Source organism: Garra rufa, chromosome 2 (assembly GCF_049309525.1).
Source record: "Garra rufa chromosome 2, GarRuf1.0, whole genome shotgun sequence".
NCBI lineage: Eukaryota > Metazoa > Chordata > Actinopteri > Cypriniformes > Cyprinidae > Garra > Garra rufa.
In genome coordinates this window covers 2,039,996-2,058,310 of record NC_133362.1, presented here as the reverse complement: position 1 = coordinate 2,058,310, position 18,315 = coordinate 2,039,996, and the positions used below count along the sequence as shown (strand labels likewise).

Genomic DNA, 18,315 nt, shown 5'->3' with positions numbered 1-18,315 from the left:
AAGCCATTACTTTAGTTTTCAGTATCACATGATTCTTAAAAAATCATTCTAATATGCTTAATAATTACTGTTATAATCAATGTTGGAAACAATGCTGCTTTGTGGGTTTTTTTTTTCTGGAAACTGATTCTTTTTTTAGGATTCTTGATCAATAAAAGACTAAAAAAACAGCATTTATTCAAAATACAAATCTTTTCTAACATACGTCTTTGCTATCACTTGTTATCAATTGAACACATCCTTGCTAAATAAAAGCATTAATTTCTTTCAAAAAAAAGAACGAATAAACATTTACTGACTTCAAACCTTTAGATTTCATATTGTTACAAAAGACTTCACTAAATAATAAATAAATAAATCAGCATATTAGAATGATTTCTGAAGGGTCATGAAGACACTGAAGACTGCAGTAATGATGCTGAAAATTCAGGTTTGTATCACAAAAATAAATTACATTTTAAAATATATTCACATTGAAAACAGCTATTTTGGATTGAAATCAGGGCCGGCCCTGTTCATCTGGGGGCCCTAAGCAGGATAATTTTGGGGCCCTGCCTTGCAAAAGCATGCAAAAAAATCGAGTATTGCCAGTAGCCAGGTTTCCATCCAAAGATTTTTTTTGTGGGAAAAAAAACAAAACAAAAAAAAAAAAAAAAAAACATGTAAAGCTTCGGAATTTGCGCTTTCGACATAGCTGATGGAAATGCCTTGTCGATTAAATTTCTTATGTGTCAAAACAATCTTTTTTCGTTTAACTTTCTTAATCCATACTTCAAATGTCACAAAAATCTGTTTGGAAACACTTTTTGTAGAGAGGCAAATAAATGTGAGGCAGCGTCCCTGTTCGTGTTGCTAATGTTAAAGCACCGTTTTCCAGTTCAAAAAACGCATAAATCATATTCATTTGATTAAACTGACAAGTTACCTCTCAAACATACATATCTTAATTTAATGTTCCTTTAGTAGGCTACGTTGCAAGTTAAAATGTATTCATTTTGTTCTGAAAATCTTGTTTTATGTGGATATTGGAATGATAAGTACAACATTTTAAATTAACTCGTTTTGGCTTGTTAGTAGCTTCTTATATTTTTGTTCTTGTGTTATGAGTATCGTTCCATTAAATTTAAATGATTTGTCCTAAAATGAGAGGAAATAAAACAGCATGTTTTTCAATATGTTTGACTGTATTTTATTTTGACAATGAAGCCGCGTTGTCGATCCAGTTAGTAGCCTAATGCTTAACTGCGCGCAGGAGGCGCCAGCACGCTCACTTGATTTTTTTCCCCCTTATAAAAGTGGAAGAAACTTACAATAGCCTACTCCTTCGTTTGTGGTCATATAAGAGTAGTAAGACATTATTCCAAACTATTCTAAATATTTATTTTATTTATGCACATTCACATTAAAAACAAACAGTCTGCTTTTGTAAAAAAGAAAACAAAAAGGATGCCGCTTTCTCAAAAGCGCATCAGAAAAAAGAAACTAAATTCTGCATAGGTTGATATAGGCTACTAATTGTTTCACGTTTTTTTTCGTTTTGTTAATTCATTATTTATTTAGAAAAATATATTTTGCATATCTATTTGTTTCTTTTATATAGCTTTTATAATGTTTTCCTCCATTTGCAGAATCGCTGCAGGTGCGTGACCATGTGAATCCTCACATTCTGTTGTTTATGCTGCTTTTTGCGTGTATAAAATTAATCCATGGAAAACAAATTTAGGTATTTTTTATGGGTCACAGCCGCGTATTAATTAAAATTTCATTTAATTGTACTTTAACATAACCTTGTCGGTTAACGGTTAAAAATGACCGTCGGTTGTCAGGAGAAATAATCGAAATTAACATTCCTATTTAAAAGTTAATCAGAAAAAATGATAGAAATACAACTGCTCCTTTTTATGATTATTGTTGATGATCAAGTAAATAGTCTAACAAAGTAAAAAAAAAAATACCTCTTGACACTTACATTTAGTATTAGGTTTTGTTTCAAATGGATAAAGAACAGGCTACTAGCCTATATAATTTACGCAATATAGGCGAAATTATGTATGGAAACAGCTCAAGGGCAATTTTTTTTTTTTTTTTTTTTTTTTTTTTTTTGCGATTCACCAAATCTTATGTCACGGTTTCTTTTTTTTTTAGGGATGAGGTCATTATGCACACCATTTTATCGGTAAAAGGCCGGTTGGACAGCAAATTTCGCAGGTTTATTTTACGCATATTCTCTTTGTCGATTAACAAAAAAGTTCGAAAACTGGATGGAAACTTGGTTAGTGACAGCCACGCGCTTTGCAACGTAATGACTTGGATCACTAGTGGGGGCCCCCTAGTGGCGGCGGGGCCCTAAGCAGCCGCTTAGTTCGCCTATAGGGAGGGCCGGCTCTGATTGAAATAAAATATTATTTATATATATATACTAAAACTAAAATACAAATTCATTTTTCATGAATATTAAATTGAATATCAAAAGAGCAGAAGGGTTCTGACAATCGTCACATGACTCATTTGTGAGAAGGTCGTTCCTGTCGGGTCATTTCCTGTTTTCACTCCTGTATTTCCTCAGTCTGTGGCCCTGATGAATAATTCATGACTTGTACAGCTTTCTAACCCAGATTTACATCAGGACCCTTCTGTGTGTGTGTGTGTGTGTGTGTGTGTGTGTGTGTGTGTGTGTGTGTGTGTGTGTGTGTGTGTGTGTGTGTGTGTGTGTGTGTGTGTGTGTGTGTGTGTGTGTGTGTGTGTGTGTGTGCACAGGAAACAAATGAGAAGCACTTTTTCTGACAGTTTTTTCTGGTTGTTCACATTCATGAATTAAGAATGCAAACTAATTACAGCAAAGACATGTTCTTTATTCATTCACGTTCTTGATTTTAATTGGAGTGATTCACCAGTGCATGCTATTCAACAAATGTTGATATTTGTTGTAATTTTCATCAGAATGCATTAACTCTCACCTAGATCAGATGTAAAGCTCATGAATAGTCAGATATGTGTTTGTCGAAGTGCAGAGTAAATCCACTTCAGATATGACTTCATTTTGATTTAATATCATTGTTTTCTCATTTAACATCCCCTTTGATAAATATGTCAGGTTGAACTGATTGGTGTTGACTTTAACAATCAGCAGAACCCGGATAACAATGGATGTTGATTCAGCGTCAGAAATGCACATTTATTCAGTGAATGTTGCTGTCAGACTCCAGCAGATCAGAGTTGAGATTACTGATAGAATAAACTGAAAACATCAACATGTTATGCTATTATTAATGTAAACATGAAACTATCTGTCTTATGACATAATGTGACCAGCTCTGAGTGAAATTGTTTAGAAGGGTTTCGGAGGTTTTACCTTTTGAGGAAAAATGATGAAGACAAAGACTGCCTGATTTTATTACTTTGATGCAAAATGTATGCCAATGTGAGCCATTCCACTGAATAGGTGCCTTTTGCTCCCAAAAACAAATGTATTCTCTTTCTTTTGTAAAGACTGAATCTAGTGCTGTTTTTCATGCACCTGTTTGAGATTTTGGGCTTTTGGGTTTTCATAGTGTTTTTTTTTTTTTAGACTAGTGGAAAGAAACATCCCAAAATCACTGTTAAGTGTTTCTTTTATGGCACTTTATCTATTTGTGTCAATAGATTTTAATTATGATGCATGTTTTTAAAGGCCGTTTTCTCAAAATGAGTTTTTTCTCCTACACTGAGCCATAAATCTCCACTTCAGTAGCTCTTACACACACCACACTTTACATTGTATTCCTGTCTATATCCTGAAGGTTTTTACAGAGGGGTTTGTTCATATAGAATTTGCTTGATTTTGTACATTTTATTCCCTCAAAAATGATTAAAAAAGTGTTTCCTGTCTATTCTAATTTTTTTCTGAATTATGTCGTGATGAAATCAGATACTTAAAATTCCTTCTTTTGACTCTAATATGTTAAAAAAATAAACAGGAATTTTAAAACTGACTTCATTCAGTGTTTAGATTTTTATACTTGAAATGTATGCAAATTAGCGCATGTTTCATTTAATAATGCTCATTTGCGTATTTCAACCTAACATTTTAGAAAACTTGTAATACAAAAAAAAAACATAATCAATCAACTGAGTAAGTAAGGTGATAACTATTAGTCATTTCGTTTTACAAACATTTCTTATTTAAATGTAGCTAAAATAAATGGATTGCAACCACTTACCTTAAGAATTGTAGTAAATTCAATGAATCGTTTTTTCAGTGTTGAAGTTTAAAGTTTCAGAGGTTTTACCTTTTGAGGAAAAATTATGAAGACTGCCTGATTTTATTATTTTGATACAAAATGTATGTAAATGTGAGCCATTTGCTTCCAAAACTCTTCCAAAAAATCATTCTCTTTCTTTTCTTTTAAGACTAAATCTAGTAATACACATATATAACTATTCAAAATCTGTATTGGTCCATCTCAGGTCACTTTATTTAATATTTTACACTATTTTAAAGTGGAAGATAGAGACATTTTTCTCAGTCCTGTTACCTGTTACAAAAGCATGTTTAAAAATGTCAACAAATTCCTTCATCTTCCCCACAGGCAAGTGTTGGTTTAAAAAAAAAAAATGGTTGGTTTCGTGCTCAAAAAAAGTAATATTTATCATGAAGGAATCAATATTTTGCTACACAAGGTGTATTTTTTTCTAAAATACACAAACCCGTTTTTTCATTTTAAAGGCGATTCAAACCTCAAGCTTATCAATTTTCTGTGATGCATTTATTAGTATATAGGTTTGACTGCACATGATTTGGTGATTTAGTGAAGAGTTTTAGACATTGACTAGTGTGCTGACCTCACTGCTAAAAAAGGCCATGTTTGGGTCTAATACATAATCGCCATAGGACAGAACTTGCAAGTACATTGTCTGCATTAATATAAAACAACAATGCAGGAACAACCATACGATTCTCTGGGCAAAAAACATTGTCTCAGTGAGGATAGAAGGCCAAAACTTTGAGAAAAAAATGCATTTTCAAATGTATCCAGATTAATATGGATGTAGCCTAATATTTACATTAATAAATCGCTCATTCCTGTTATTGTTATTTAGTTACAGTATATGAGTATAGAAGTAACAGGATTAAGATTGTAGGATAAAATTAGCAAATACATATAATCTGGTCATATGGAGCACATATTGTAAGGATACTCAGCAAATGATGGTGATTCACCAAAGACTTGTATTTTATTAAAGTAACATCTAAGAAATAATTTAGGTAACAGGACTGAATATGTATGATGGCACTCGCAATATCATGAAGTATGAGCAATTCCACGCAAATGTCAACCTTACCATGGAAAAATTAAGTTTATACAAAAAGAACAAAACCCTGTTTAAGTTGTGCATTTAGGTCTGTATTTAGCTGCATCAACGTGCTTTAATAGAAATTTGAAGGAAATTGCTATGTTTTTCCACCACGTATGATGGGTGCACCTATTGTAAAATTACATTTTCATTCGACTGTATTTCATGGTTTCAAATGAGAGATTAAAGACTGAATATTTTTTAATTGTGTCAACAGTAAGTATTTTGTAGAAAGATGGAGGCCTGTATGAAAAGTAAATAAACTCACTTTGTCGAAACAGCTATGATTTTTGGATTTATAAGGGCTAGATTTATGACGTCAGGACGCTTCAGCGTTGTGTCACGTCCGTAACGTTTTAAAGATTAAGTTTATTTAATTTAGTAATTACTAATGCAATTAACTTGAAACTTTCTGTACAAAGCCAATTTAGGCCATGCTTATTATGATCAACAGCCCATCTCAATTCTTTGCTCTTATCAGCCATAATAATGCGTTACGGACGTGACCGTTACGGACGTGACTCTTACAGATGCTTCATATTAATTCATATGCATACTGGCACACAAGCAGGCCCGGTTCCAGAACTAAATCACTGAGGGTGCTTCCTAAATTAATGAGGGTGCTCTAACATTATACCATCATAGTCGACATTAGGGCGCGACACTGATGGCGCGCGTTGCTATTTTAAAATCAAAATACTTCATTTTTGTATGTAATGGCAAATTGATTATACTTTCGTTTTTTTATTAACTTAATTTAGAAAAAAAAAAACGTTTGGAGCATTTTTGTTCGTAAAATATAAGTTTTTATTTTATTTTATTATTATTATTTTTAAGGAACAGCGCCCAGCGGTAGACTGCAGTCTGTTAATTTGATCAGTTTGCCTACTCAAATCATCACGATTTGCATAAAATCTATAGATATGAAATAGTTCAAGTATAAAACAATGTTAGTTTAAACGTTAAACCTAGAGATAAATGTGCGGTATTAGGCGCATATCCAATAGTTTGTGCAGAGAGTGGAAGCTGAAGACGCAGGACATGGGCGCCAGTGCATTTTTTTCAGTGGAAGCAATTTAAAATGATCTGTCAATTTTGCTCACAAAGGTAAGAGTAGGTTAATAAATCATTCGGAACTGTAAAGGGTGTACTTTTATTTGTGTGCACTTAAAAAAACCGTATAAAATAGTTTTAAATTATTACTTAACGAAATAAAACAAATAGAAAACAAAAACTCTCTCATTATGTAATCCGAAAAGATAAATTTCTCTTTAAAGGCGCGTCCAAAAAGGATTTTTGTTACACTGACTCAGAATACACTAGTTTATTAATATATAATTTAAATAAGCTTTACTCTTTCTGGCCCGGCACATTCAGTGTTATTTATTTACCTTTGTGGCAATTTTCAGCATATTGTGTGCTTGAGCGCGGATCTGTTCCAGCTGCGCTGCAGTCCGTGCCCGATCTCGAAAGTGAAACCGAAAGTGAAGTCTCCTGTTGTTTCCACCAGCGCGGCATTTTTTTCTTCACCATAATTTATGGATGTCTAAAATATTAAAATAAGGAGAAACCTAAAACAGATAAAACCGGTGCCCGTCCGCCTCTGAACTTTGACGTGAAAATTGGCCTGAAGCCCAGCAACCAGAGGTGTAAAAAAGTCGGGCTAGTCGGCCGAGGATGCAACGCTCTAATTGACTGCTTTGATGCGTTACAATATGGTAGGGCATTGTTTTAATGCTTACAGCAGAAAAATAATTTTTTTTTAATGATTACTCACTGGATTGTTATCTAAATCTGCAATAAAATGACAGTATTACAGCTTTAACTGAGGGTGCTATTGATTTCGTTTGATTTCGCACCCTCAAGCACCCCTGTAGAACCGGGCCTGCACACAAGTTGATGATCGATAGCCTGTGTATTTCTATTATACTGTGACCTGTTTGAGTTTTTTTCTATCATAACATTTTAGAAATTAATTCATTCTAAAATTTCAGAAATTGCGTTCTCAACTAAAAACAGCGCGGAGATGGACTGCATTTACTGTGCAGAAATGCACAGGCGGACTAAAGGGAAAAAATCGTCAAAACTATTTGAAATGTCATATAATTTCCATTGTCAGTATTATCTTATTGAAACATTTTATGTATTTCAAATAACTTGTGTCGCTATCTGCGCTGCATTCATGCATAGAGAAAGATTTTGCGTGTTCTGCGAGCATGCTGCTGAGTGAGCAAGAGATGTGCTGTGGGGTTTCAACACTCATATTTGTCTAAATATTCTTTTCTTCATTACAAATCTTGTTTGGTTTTATTTTGTATCATTGCATGTTAAAAATAATTCACTATTTTATGCAGATGCAAAATGAAGATTAGGCTTTCCCATTTTATAAATATTTGTACAAAATATATTCAGCATATTTAATAACCTGTTTTGTATCTTTATTATTTAATGCATAAGCGATTTATTAAAACAAGTTTATGCTGCGACATATGCGTAATCTTGATTAACAGCAACTAATGATCAACGAATTGGAACGGCATCGGTCAATTAGATCATTTTAAAACGTCAAATATATCCTTCAATTTGCAGGTTATAACTGCGTTTGTCTCGGGTGTAGACAATTTATTTTAATGCGGATCCCAACTCTAGCATTAACCTCATTTATTACTGATATTTAAGGGTTTGTGCTGAAAACTAATGCGCATGCATGACAGGGAGGTGCATGCGTGATCACTTTTTTTTCTGATAAAGCATTTTTTTCTGATAATGAAAAATTCAGTTCGAACCTGATATAACGTAAGCTTTTAATTTTATTATTTGTATTTTTTATTTTATTTTTTACAAATAAAGACAGACAGGATGCGCTTTCTGCCATCTCGGTCTGTCTCTGGCTGGAGCGTTTCTCAAAAAAGAGCCAGAACTCAGCCTGTCTCACATAGGCTACAAGAGATATGTCTAGCTTAAAATGTCTACTTTCAAACGAACCAATTAAAAACGAAATTAAACACTCTCCGTTTATGTAATATGAAGGCTTTATTTCTCTCTAAAGCCACATCCAGTATAGGCATGTGGAGATGCGAGTCAGCACTGTGAATTTCATCTGGCAGCTCACAAGAAAACATTAGTTTATTAATAAAAACATTAAAATGTCTCATTTTTGTATACATTAATTAGTTAAATAATGGCCTAAACGAACGTTTATTACTTACTATAAGTTACTATTAGACGTCTCAGTTAAAGTTTTTAAAGCATTCTATACGCATTTCCACAGTCGCATAAATTCCGCTTTCAGAACGGTCACGTCCGTAACGGAGAGATGTCACGTCCGTAACGCTGATTTTTCCTCTGAAACATAAAAGCGAAAATTTAAACAAAATTGATGTTTTAGGTTTTGTAAATAGCCAACCCTTGTCAATTCGGCAGATATTGTTACTTCTGGTTTGTGCACTGTAAATCGCAGAAATTTTACAAAATATGTTGTCTCCCAGAAACTCGAGTCTTTTTTTGTCACGTCCGTAACGTATGTGTATTTCCCTCATTTAAAATATAAAACAGGGTTTTAGACTGAAACTTTTCTGATGTCTGGACTCTATTTTAAGGGGTTTCAAAAATATAAAGAGATGGTTCAATATATTGGTAAAGAATAAAATTTATGAGGATTTATATTTCAGGTTTTGACCTTGAATGTCACGTCCGTAACGCTGGAATTGCTGGTATACAGAAAAGAAAGTGAGAACGCATGTTTCTGCTCATTTCATTGCCTTCAGAAGATCCAGATGTATGATATAACTTTACTATAATATATATTTATTTTTGAATAAATGTATTTAAAGCACAAATGGGGTATGGAGGTTCACACAAATGCTAAATAAAAATGATTTCGGAAAGATTTTTAAATTACGGGGTGATTATATAATAAGTTAAAATGTAGCGTTCGAGATTTGGGACGTGACCAAATGCCATATTTTCAGTGATTTTGGTAGGTTTTTAAGTAAATATTTTCAATTTGCATTAAATGAAATGAAGGACACCTTTGTTTAATAATAAATTGTATTTTATAGTTCATTTTTATGCATATTTGTACATAGGGGGACGGAAATGGCACCCATTCGGTGGAATGGCCCATGTATTATTCGGCTCGTTTTAATTTAGTTTACTAGATGTACTAAAATAACTCAAACTAAATATTGAAGAATAATAATACAAATTACAAAAATACACAACAAAATTGCTAAAATCAACTAAAATGAAAATAGAAAATATATTAATACAGTATAAATGATTAAATATGAATAAAGATGCTAATAGTCTGTTTCTGTGTGTTATAGAGAATGTTCTCATGTGTTTTTCCTCCAGTCCGGCTGGCGTAACGTCCCAGCTGCCCGTGTGTGTGTCCGTCTGAGACTGGCTCTCGCCGATCTGGCCCTGTTCATGCTGGACCTCCAGTGTGCAGAGAGGAAGAGGAAATCCATCGCCCGGGACAGGAAGTCATCCGTGGAGAGAGCGCTGGAGGACTACATGAGGAGCAGCGCTGATCTGAGCCAGCATGAGAGGGTGAGAAACTAATACCCAAAACAACCAGACACTCTTCATGCATTTTTGTATTTTGTATGCATTTTGTTTTCACATGCTCACAAATACAGTGCCTTGCAAAACTATTCATACACCTTCATTTTTTTCACATTTTGTTTTGTTGCAGCATTATGTTAAACTGCTTTAAATTAGTTTTTCCCCATATCAATCTACATCTGATACACCATAATGACAAAGCACAAACGACAACTTTGCAAATTTATTAGAAATAAAAAACTGAAAAGATCCCGTTGCATAAGTATTCATACCCTTTTCTGGGACACTGGAAATTTATCTCAGGAGCATTCATATTGCTTCTGGATGTTCCTACACTTGGAGTGGAGTTAAACTGTGGCAAATTCATTTGAATGTGTCTGATTTAGAAAGACACACACCTCTTAGAAAAGGTCTAACAGCTGAAAATGCAGATCAGAGCAAAAACCAAGATAACTGCCTGTAGAGCTCAGTGACAGACTTGTGTTAAGGCGATGATCTAGAGAAGAGTTCAGAAACAAATCTGCTGCATTGAAGGTTGACAGAAGCATTCTCCATAATGGAAGACGATTGGAACAACTAGGACTCTAGAAAATGTCCAAGCTGACAGAGATGGAGAGGAGAAAAGGTGAGGCAAAGAATGGCAGATAATTGCCAAATGCAGATGTGCAAAGATGCTCACATCAGACCCAAAAAGACTTGAGGCTGTAAAGGTGCTTCAACTATGGACTGAGTTAAGGGTATGAATACTTATGCAATCTACTTATTTCAGTGTTTGATTTTTAATACATTTGTAACATTTGCAAATCTGGTTTTTGCTTTGTCATTATTATGGTGTATGGAGTGTAAACTGATGTGGGGGAAAACTAATTTAAAGCAGTTTAACATAATGCCGCAACAAAACAAAATGCGGAAAAAATGAAGGGGTATGAATACTTCTGCAAGGCACTGTAAACGTGGTAAGCTTATGTGAGAAATATTCAACATCTCTAGAGCTCCTCTAACAGGTGATACAAGAGCTTTGAGTTTATTCTCAACCTCATGTTTAGCTGAAAGAAGAGTTTGTTTGTGTGTGTCTCCAGTTGATTCAGCAGTCAGTCAAACACAGATGAGATGTTTAATCTATCAGTCAAGCAACTCTCACATTTCATCTCCATTGATTTTTTCTTTCGCTCTTTGATATTTTTGTATCAGGCCTTAAATGCTTGAGCCGTATGTAAACAGCCTACCAAGATTTCTGTTTCAAATGAATGCTGGTCTTTTGAGCTTTCTAGTCATCTGTAAATCCTGAAAAATAAAATGCATCACAGTTTCCACAAAAATACTGGGCAGCACAACTGTTTTTAACACTGATAATTCTGCCCTCCAAAGGCAAAGTGCAGTAACTACGCGAACACTGAAACTGAGAAAAATGCCTTTAAAGTTTTTACAACAGCTAGTCAAACATGTTGACGCTCTCGTTTCTCTGAACGTTTCTCTGAAACGGGACAAAATTGAACCTGGAGACTTTGCCACAAGACAAAACAGTTATCACAAAGTCCATTTTAAGCCTTAACTCAATTTTGACCAAATTTGTAGTTACTGCGCTTTGCCTTTGGAGGGCAGAATAAATCAGTATATTAGAATGATTTCTGAAGGATCATGTGACACTGAAGACTGGAGTAATGATGCTGAAAATTCAGCTGCACATGACAGAAATCAATTACATTTTAACGGATATTCACATAGAAAACAGCTGTTTTAAATTCTAATAATTTTTCACTGTTTTTAAACTGTATTTTTGCCTGTTTTTGCCACTGAATACAATTTTTTTTTTTTTAAAGTTATTGTGACTAATCTCGCAATTCTTGACTTTTTTTTGCAATTACAACTTTGTATCTCGCAATTCTGACTTTTTTTCTCAGAATTGTGAGATATAAAGTCAGAATGCTGAGATATAAACTTGCAATTCTGAGAAATTAAAGTCAGAATTGTGAGATTATAAACTCTCATTTCTGTAAACATATCTGATTTTTTTCTCCTCAGAACTGGACTTTGTAACTCGCAATTGTGAGTTTATATCTCAATTCTGAGAAAAAAAGTCAGAACTGCGAGATACAAAGTCGGAATTGCAAGAAAAAAAAGTCAGAATTGCGAGATACGAAGTCATAATTTCATGAAAAAAGTCAGAATTGCGAGCTGTTAACTCGAAATTGCAAGAAAAAAGTCTGAAATGTGTGAAATGAGATAAAAAGTCGCAATTACCTTTTTTATTTTTTATTCCGTGGCGGAAACAGGCTTTTCATATTGGTGAGTTCTTATTTCAAAAACATTAAAAAATTATTGGTTTTATAAAGAAATGCCCAGTTAATATATAATTTTTACTTAAAAAAAAGGGAAAAAATAGAAAATATATATTCCAAAGATAAACAGCAACAAACACTGTTGTTGTTAAATTGTGTTAATATGCTAAAGAAAATGATCCTGTCTGGACAGTTATATTTTTTTATTATATATATATATGATTTTCTATTAAACATATTGAATTAAATTCACTACACCACTACATTCACTAATACCATGGCAAATACTTACGTATGTGCTTAACAATTTTAAATAATATATCAGTACTTTGTTGCATTATATAAAAAAGCCTAAAACATGCTTCACATTCTATATGCAAAATATCCTCAAGATTGTATTCCAGCAGTGTGTCGTCCTCTGTCCTCAGGACTGGTCTGCTGTGGGCCGGTCTCTGGCTCAGGTGGTTTTGACTCACCTCACAGCGGTCAGTTCTCTCTCGCTGGACTGTGTGGAGACCAGGGCTCGCTCCCTCGGCATGATGGGAAGGTGCCTGAGGATTTTAGCTCAGCAGAGAGACCCGCTGTACCCATCCACACTGTGGGACGAGCCTGACACGGTAAAATCACCTCTGAAACGTCATGGATAGTTCTGCAATGAATAGACAGTTTTCCATCTATCTCTCCATCCGTGTGTCCATCCATCTCTCTATCTGTCCATCTATCTAGCTATCTATCCAAGCCTAGCAACTAGAAACATGCTAATCAGGCTAGACACATGCTACTAATGCTAACATCATGCTAGCGACATTCTAATCATGCTAGTAACAGGCTAATCATGTTGAAAACATGCTAACGACATGCTAATCATGCTAGTAACATGTTAACACCATGCTAATCATGTTAGAAACATGCAAAAGACATGTTAATTAGGCTAAAAACATGCTAACAACATCCTAATCATGCTAGAAACATGCTACAATATGCTAATCATGTTAGAAACATGCAAAAGACATGTTAATTAGGCTAGAAACATGCTACAATATGCTAATCATGCTAGAAACATGCTACAGCATGCTAATCATGTTAGAAACATGCAAAAAAAATGTTAATCAGGCTAGAAACATGCTACAATATGTTAATCATGCTAGAAACATGCTACAATATGTTAATCATGCTAGAAACATGCAACAACATGCTAATCATATTAGAAACATGCAAAAAAACATGTTTATCATGCTAGAAACATGCAGAAAAAACATGTTAATCAGGCTAGAAACATGCTACAATATGCTAATCATGCTAGAAGCATGCTACAGCATGCTAATCATGTTAGAAACATGCAAAAAAAAAAACATTTTAATCGGGCTAGAAACATGCTACAATATGCTAATCATGCTAGAAACATGCTACAACATGCTAATCATGTTAGAAACATGCTACAACATCCTAATCATATTAGAAACATGCTACAACATGCTAATCATGTTGGAAACATGCAAAAAACATGTTAATCAGGCTAGAAACATGCTACAATATGCTAATCATGCTAGAAACATGCTACAGCATGCTAATCATGTTAGAAACATGCAAAAAAACATGTTAATCAGGCTAGAAACATGCTACAACATGCTAATCATGTTAGAAACATGCAAAAAATATGTTAATCATGCTAGAAACATGCTACAACATGCTAATCATATTAGAAACATGCTACAACATGCTAATCATGTTGGAAACATGCTAACGACAATGCTAATCATGCTAGTAACATGTTAACACCATGCTAATCATGTTAGAAACATGCAAAAGACATGTTAATTAGGCTAAAAACATGCTAACAACATCCTAATCATGCTAGAAACATGCTACAATATGCTAATCATGTTAGAAACCTACAAAATACATGTTAATTAGGCTAGAAACATGCTACAATATGCTAATCATGTTAGAATCATGTTACAATATACTAACAACATCCTAATCATGCTAGAAACATGCTACAACATGCTAATCATGTTAGAAACCTACAAAATACATGTTAATCATGCTAGAAACATGTTACAACATGGTAATCATGTTAGAAACATGCAAAAGGCGTGTTAATTAGGCTAGAAACATGCTAACAAAATGCTAATCATACTAGAAACATGTTAACACCGTGTTAATTATGTTAGAAACATGCTAGTGCCTTGCTAAACATGCTAGCAAAATGGTAATGATGCTAACAAAATGCTAGCAACATGCTAGCAACACACTGGTGACATGTTAGTCATGTTACAATCATGGTAGAAACATGCTAACAACATGCTAATCATGCTAGAAACATGATAGTGCCTTGTTAATCATACTAGCAACATGGTAAAGATGTTAACAACATGCTAATCAGGTTAAAAACATCCTAACTAGATGCTATCATCCTAGAAACAGGCTAGCAACTTTTTAATCATGCTAGAAACATGCTAACAACTTGCTAATCATGCTAACAATGTACTTATCATGCTTGAAACATGCTAGCAACTTGGTACTCATGCTAGCAACTTGCTAATCATGCTATAAACATGGTAGCAACTTGGTAATCATGCTAGCAACTTGCTAATTATGTTAGAAACAAACTAACAACTTGGTAATAATGCTAGAATCATGTTAGCAGCATGCTAATCATGCTAAACACATGCTAACAAAATGCTAATCATGTTAGAAACATGCTAGCAACTTACTAATCAGGTTAAAAACATGCTAACTACATGTTATCATGCTAGAAACATGTTAGCAACATGCTAGTAGCTTGCTCATCATGTTAGCTAAATGCTAGTAACCATTTATATATCCATCTGACAGACTGTACTGCCTTCAAAACATTCAACCTTTTAGCTTTAAAACTTTAAACTCCAATCTTCCTCTGACTGAAAACATGCTACGATTTCTACCATTTCTAAAACTTTTTAAAACTTTTTCACACTTTCTGATCATGACGAATTGTTTTATCTAGTTATGCATTACTCTGTGATATATTAAAAGCAGCAAATGCTATGTGCAAAAGTGGTGTTATTGCTTTTCTGAGTGACCTCTTTTCAGCGAATAAGTTGAAATGCTGCACAGATTGATCCGAATGGTTCTTAAGCAAATTGGTTTAAATCTGAACAATTGCTTAAAGTAATCGCCCAAAGTCCTGGAGCAATGATGGGAACCTTCAGTTATTTCTCATGAAAATAAAACATACTTCTGACTGACAAATGACAGTCTCACATCCAGCAGCGTCATTATATGCTGTAGTTAAGACAGTTTGAAAAGAAAATAAGCCGACGTTTTAGTCACAGTATAGATTTTCTTTCTCTCCACCTGTTTAAACTCTATTGAGGGTCATTCAATTCTGCTTCTGGGCCTAATTTGCTTCGCTGCTGTTAATTGACTCTCCTGAAGAGCTTTTCTCCAGACTGCATTGATTCACAGAGACTCAATATGAGCGCTGTACTCTCAGGACCAGCAGAGCAGCCAGAGAAAGCAGAACGAGGACCAGAATGAAGACCAACAAGTGATGATGAATGAAACTGAGAAGAAGCGATACGCTGGCAAACGTGCAGAGCTGCAGGTACATCAACACACTTTTATCATAATCAAGGCATATAGATTTAACGTGCTGTAGTTCATTATGACTACAGACTCAAACACTACTGCGAATATCACACATTTACCTCATTTATGAATCATTTTCTGCTCTGAGGATGCACCAAACTCACTTTTGGAGAAAGTCTTGTCTGCTGCTGAGGCCCCAAAAAATCCCTCGAGCAAGTTTCTTGTTCTAAAATACAACATTTTTACAAATGAAACCATATTCTTTATTCTGCTTATGAAAAGTGGCATTTGTTGCTCTTTTGGGTCACTTCTTCTTAATGAATCATTTAGTTGGCTTGAGAAAGTTAAATTACTGAAATGAGACTTGTACTAACTTTAAACATGCTAGCAACTTGCTAATTAGGCTAGAATCATGCTAGCAACTCGTTAAGCATGCTATAAACATGCTAGCAACATGCTAATAATGCTAGCAACTTGCTAATCATGCTATAAACATGCTAGCAACTTGCTAATCATGCTAGCAACTTGTTAAGCATGCTATAAACATGCTAGCAACATGCTAATCATGCTAGCAACTTGCTTATTATGCTATAAAGATGCTAGCAACTTGCTAATCATGCTATAAACATGTTATCAACTTGCTAATCATGCTATAAACATGGTAGCAACTTGCTAATCATGCTATAAACATGCTAGCAACTTGCTAATCATGCTAGCAACTCGTTAAGCATGCTATAAACATGCTAGCAACATGCTAATCATGCTAGCAACTTGCTTATTATGCTATAAAGATGCTAGCAACTTGCTAATCATGCTATAAACATGTTATCAACTTGCTAATCATGCTATAAACATGGTACCAACTTGCTAATCATGCTTGCAACTCGTTAAGCATGCTATAAACATGCTAGCAACATGCTAATCATGCTAGCAACTTGCTTATTATGCTGTAAAGATGGTAGCAACTTGCTAATCATGCTATAAACATGCTAGCAACTTGCTAATCATGCTAGCAACTTGTTAAGCATGCTATAAACATGCTAGCAACATGCTAATCATGCTAGCAACTTGCTTATTATGCTATAAAGATGCTAGCAACTTGCTAATCATGCTATAAACATGTTATCAACTTGCTAATCATGCTATAAACATGGTAGCAACTTGCTAATCATGCTATAAACATGCTAGCAACTTGCTAATCATGCTAGCAACTCGTTAAGCATGCTATAAACATGCTAGCAACATGCTAATCATGCTAGCAACTTGCTTATTATGCTATAAAGATGCTAGCAACTTGCTAATCATGCTATAAACATGTTATCAACTTGCTAATCATGCTATAAACATGGTAGCAACTTGCTAATCATGCTAGCAACTCGTTAAGCATGCTATAAACATGCTAGCAACATGCTAATCATGCTAGCAACTTGCTTATTATGCTATAAAGATGGTAGCAACTTGCTAATCATGCTATAAACATGCTAGCAACTTGCTAATCATGCTAGCAAATTGTTAAGCATGCTATAAACATGCTAGCAACATGCTAATCACTTTAGAAACATGCTAGCAACTTGGTAATCATGTTAGAATCATGCTAACAACATGATTGATCTATCAAACATTAAGCTTTTAAAACTTCTTAAACTTTTTTAAACGATCTGAATGATTGTTAGGCAGACTTATTTGAATCAAAACGCTTGTTTAAAATTCATTTTTGATGTCTAATTTGTGAATGGCTTGCTCTTTTTAGTCTCTTCTTAATCCAGTATGACCATAATAATCACCAGTGTTGGGGAAAGATACTTTCAGAAGTAATGCATTACAATATTGCGTTACTTTCTACTTTCTAATCACGGTACATTTTATGAAAATGTGTTATCTTACTTTAGCGTTACTTTTCAAATCTGGCCAGGGCTTGCTTGTTTGTTTGTTTTTAATTTAAAAACCTTGATTTTTAGCAAATCTAAAAGCCTATCACACCAAAAAGTGGAGGCTGAAGGAAAAGTAAATTCACATCTGTACAGTAGAACTGTAGGAAAAGGAAGTTCAACTCTCTTCAGCAATGAGAAAAATAAGCACAAATGCTTGTTAATCTAAAGTAAGTTTTGCTTATTAGTTTGGTTGAATTGGATCAACGGAGGTCAGCAGCAAAGACACTGGTTAATAAAATAGGATTAAATACATAAAGGAAACAAAAAGTAACCAGCGTTACTTTTTTTGAAAAGGCAACTCAGATATTTTCTTGCAAATGAAAAAGTAATGTTACTTTACTAGTTACTTGAAATCAGTAATCTGAGTACGGACGATCTACTTATGAATCACTTGATGCTTTAAGGATTTCCACCAAAAGAGGATTCATCAGATTGACATCTGAGGACATTTTTAGCCATTCTGTCTGTAAAGGTTGGCTCCAGTGAGAAGTAGTGAAAACTTTGGAAGTGCAGACCTGTATTTTTGTGACTTGTTGTTGTTTTCTCTGGGCATGTTTGTGTGTGTTTTCAGAGCGAGCGGAGGGCAGCACAGCGGCTGTTGGCTCAGGCCTGTGAAACTCTCTCTCAGT

General features: G+C 34.3%; 1 protein-coding gene across 1 annotated transcript in view; it reads left to right on the top strand.

Annotated features, from left to right (window-relative positions):
* LOC141325795 (kinase non-catalytic C-lobe domain-containing protein 1-like) overlaps positions 1 to 18,315 on the top strand; it is a 107,521-nt gene that overhangs the window by 47,705 nt on the left and 41,501 nt on the right. Inside the window, exons 24-26 of the mRNA XM_073834525.1 lie at positions 9,691 to 9,888; positions 12,611 to 12,799; positions 15,661 to 15,771. Of these exons, the coding sequence (XP_073690626.1) occupies positions 9,691 to 9,888; positions 12,611 to 12,799; positions 15,661 to 15,771 (498 nt within the window). The remainder of the gene's footprint in view (positions 1 to 9,690; positions 9,889 to 12,610; positions 12,800 to 15,660; positions 15,772 to 18,315) is intronic.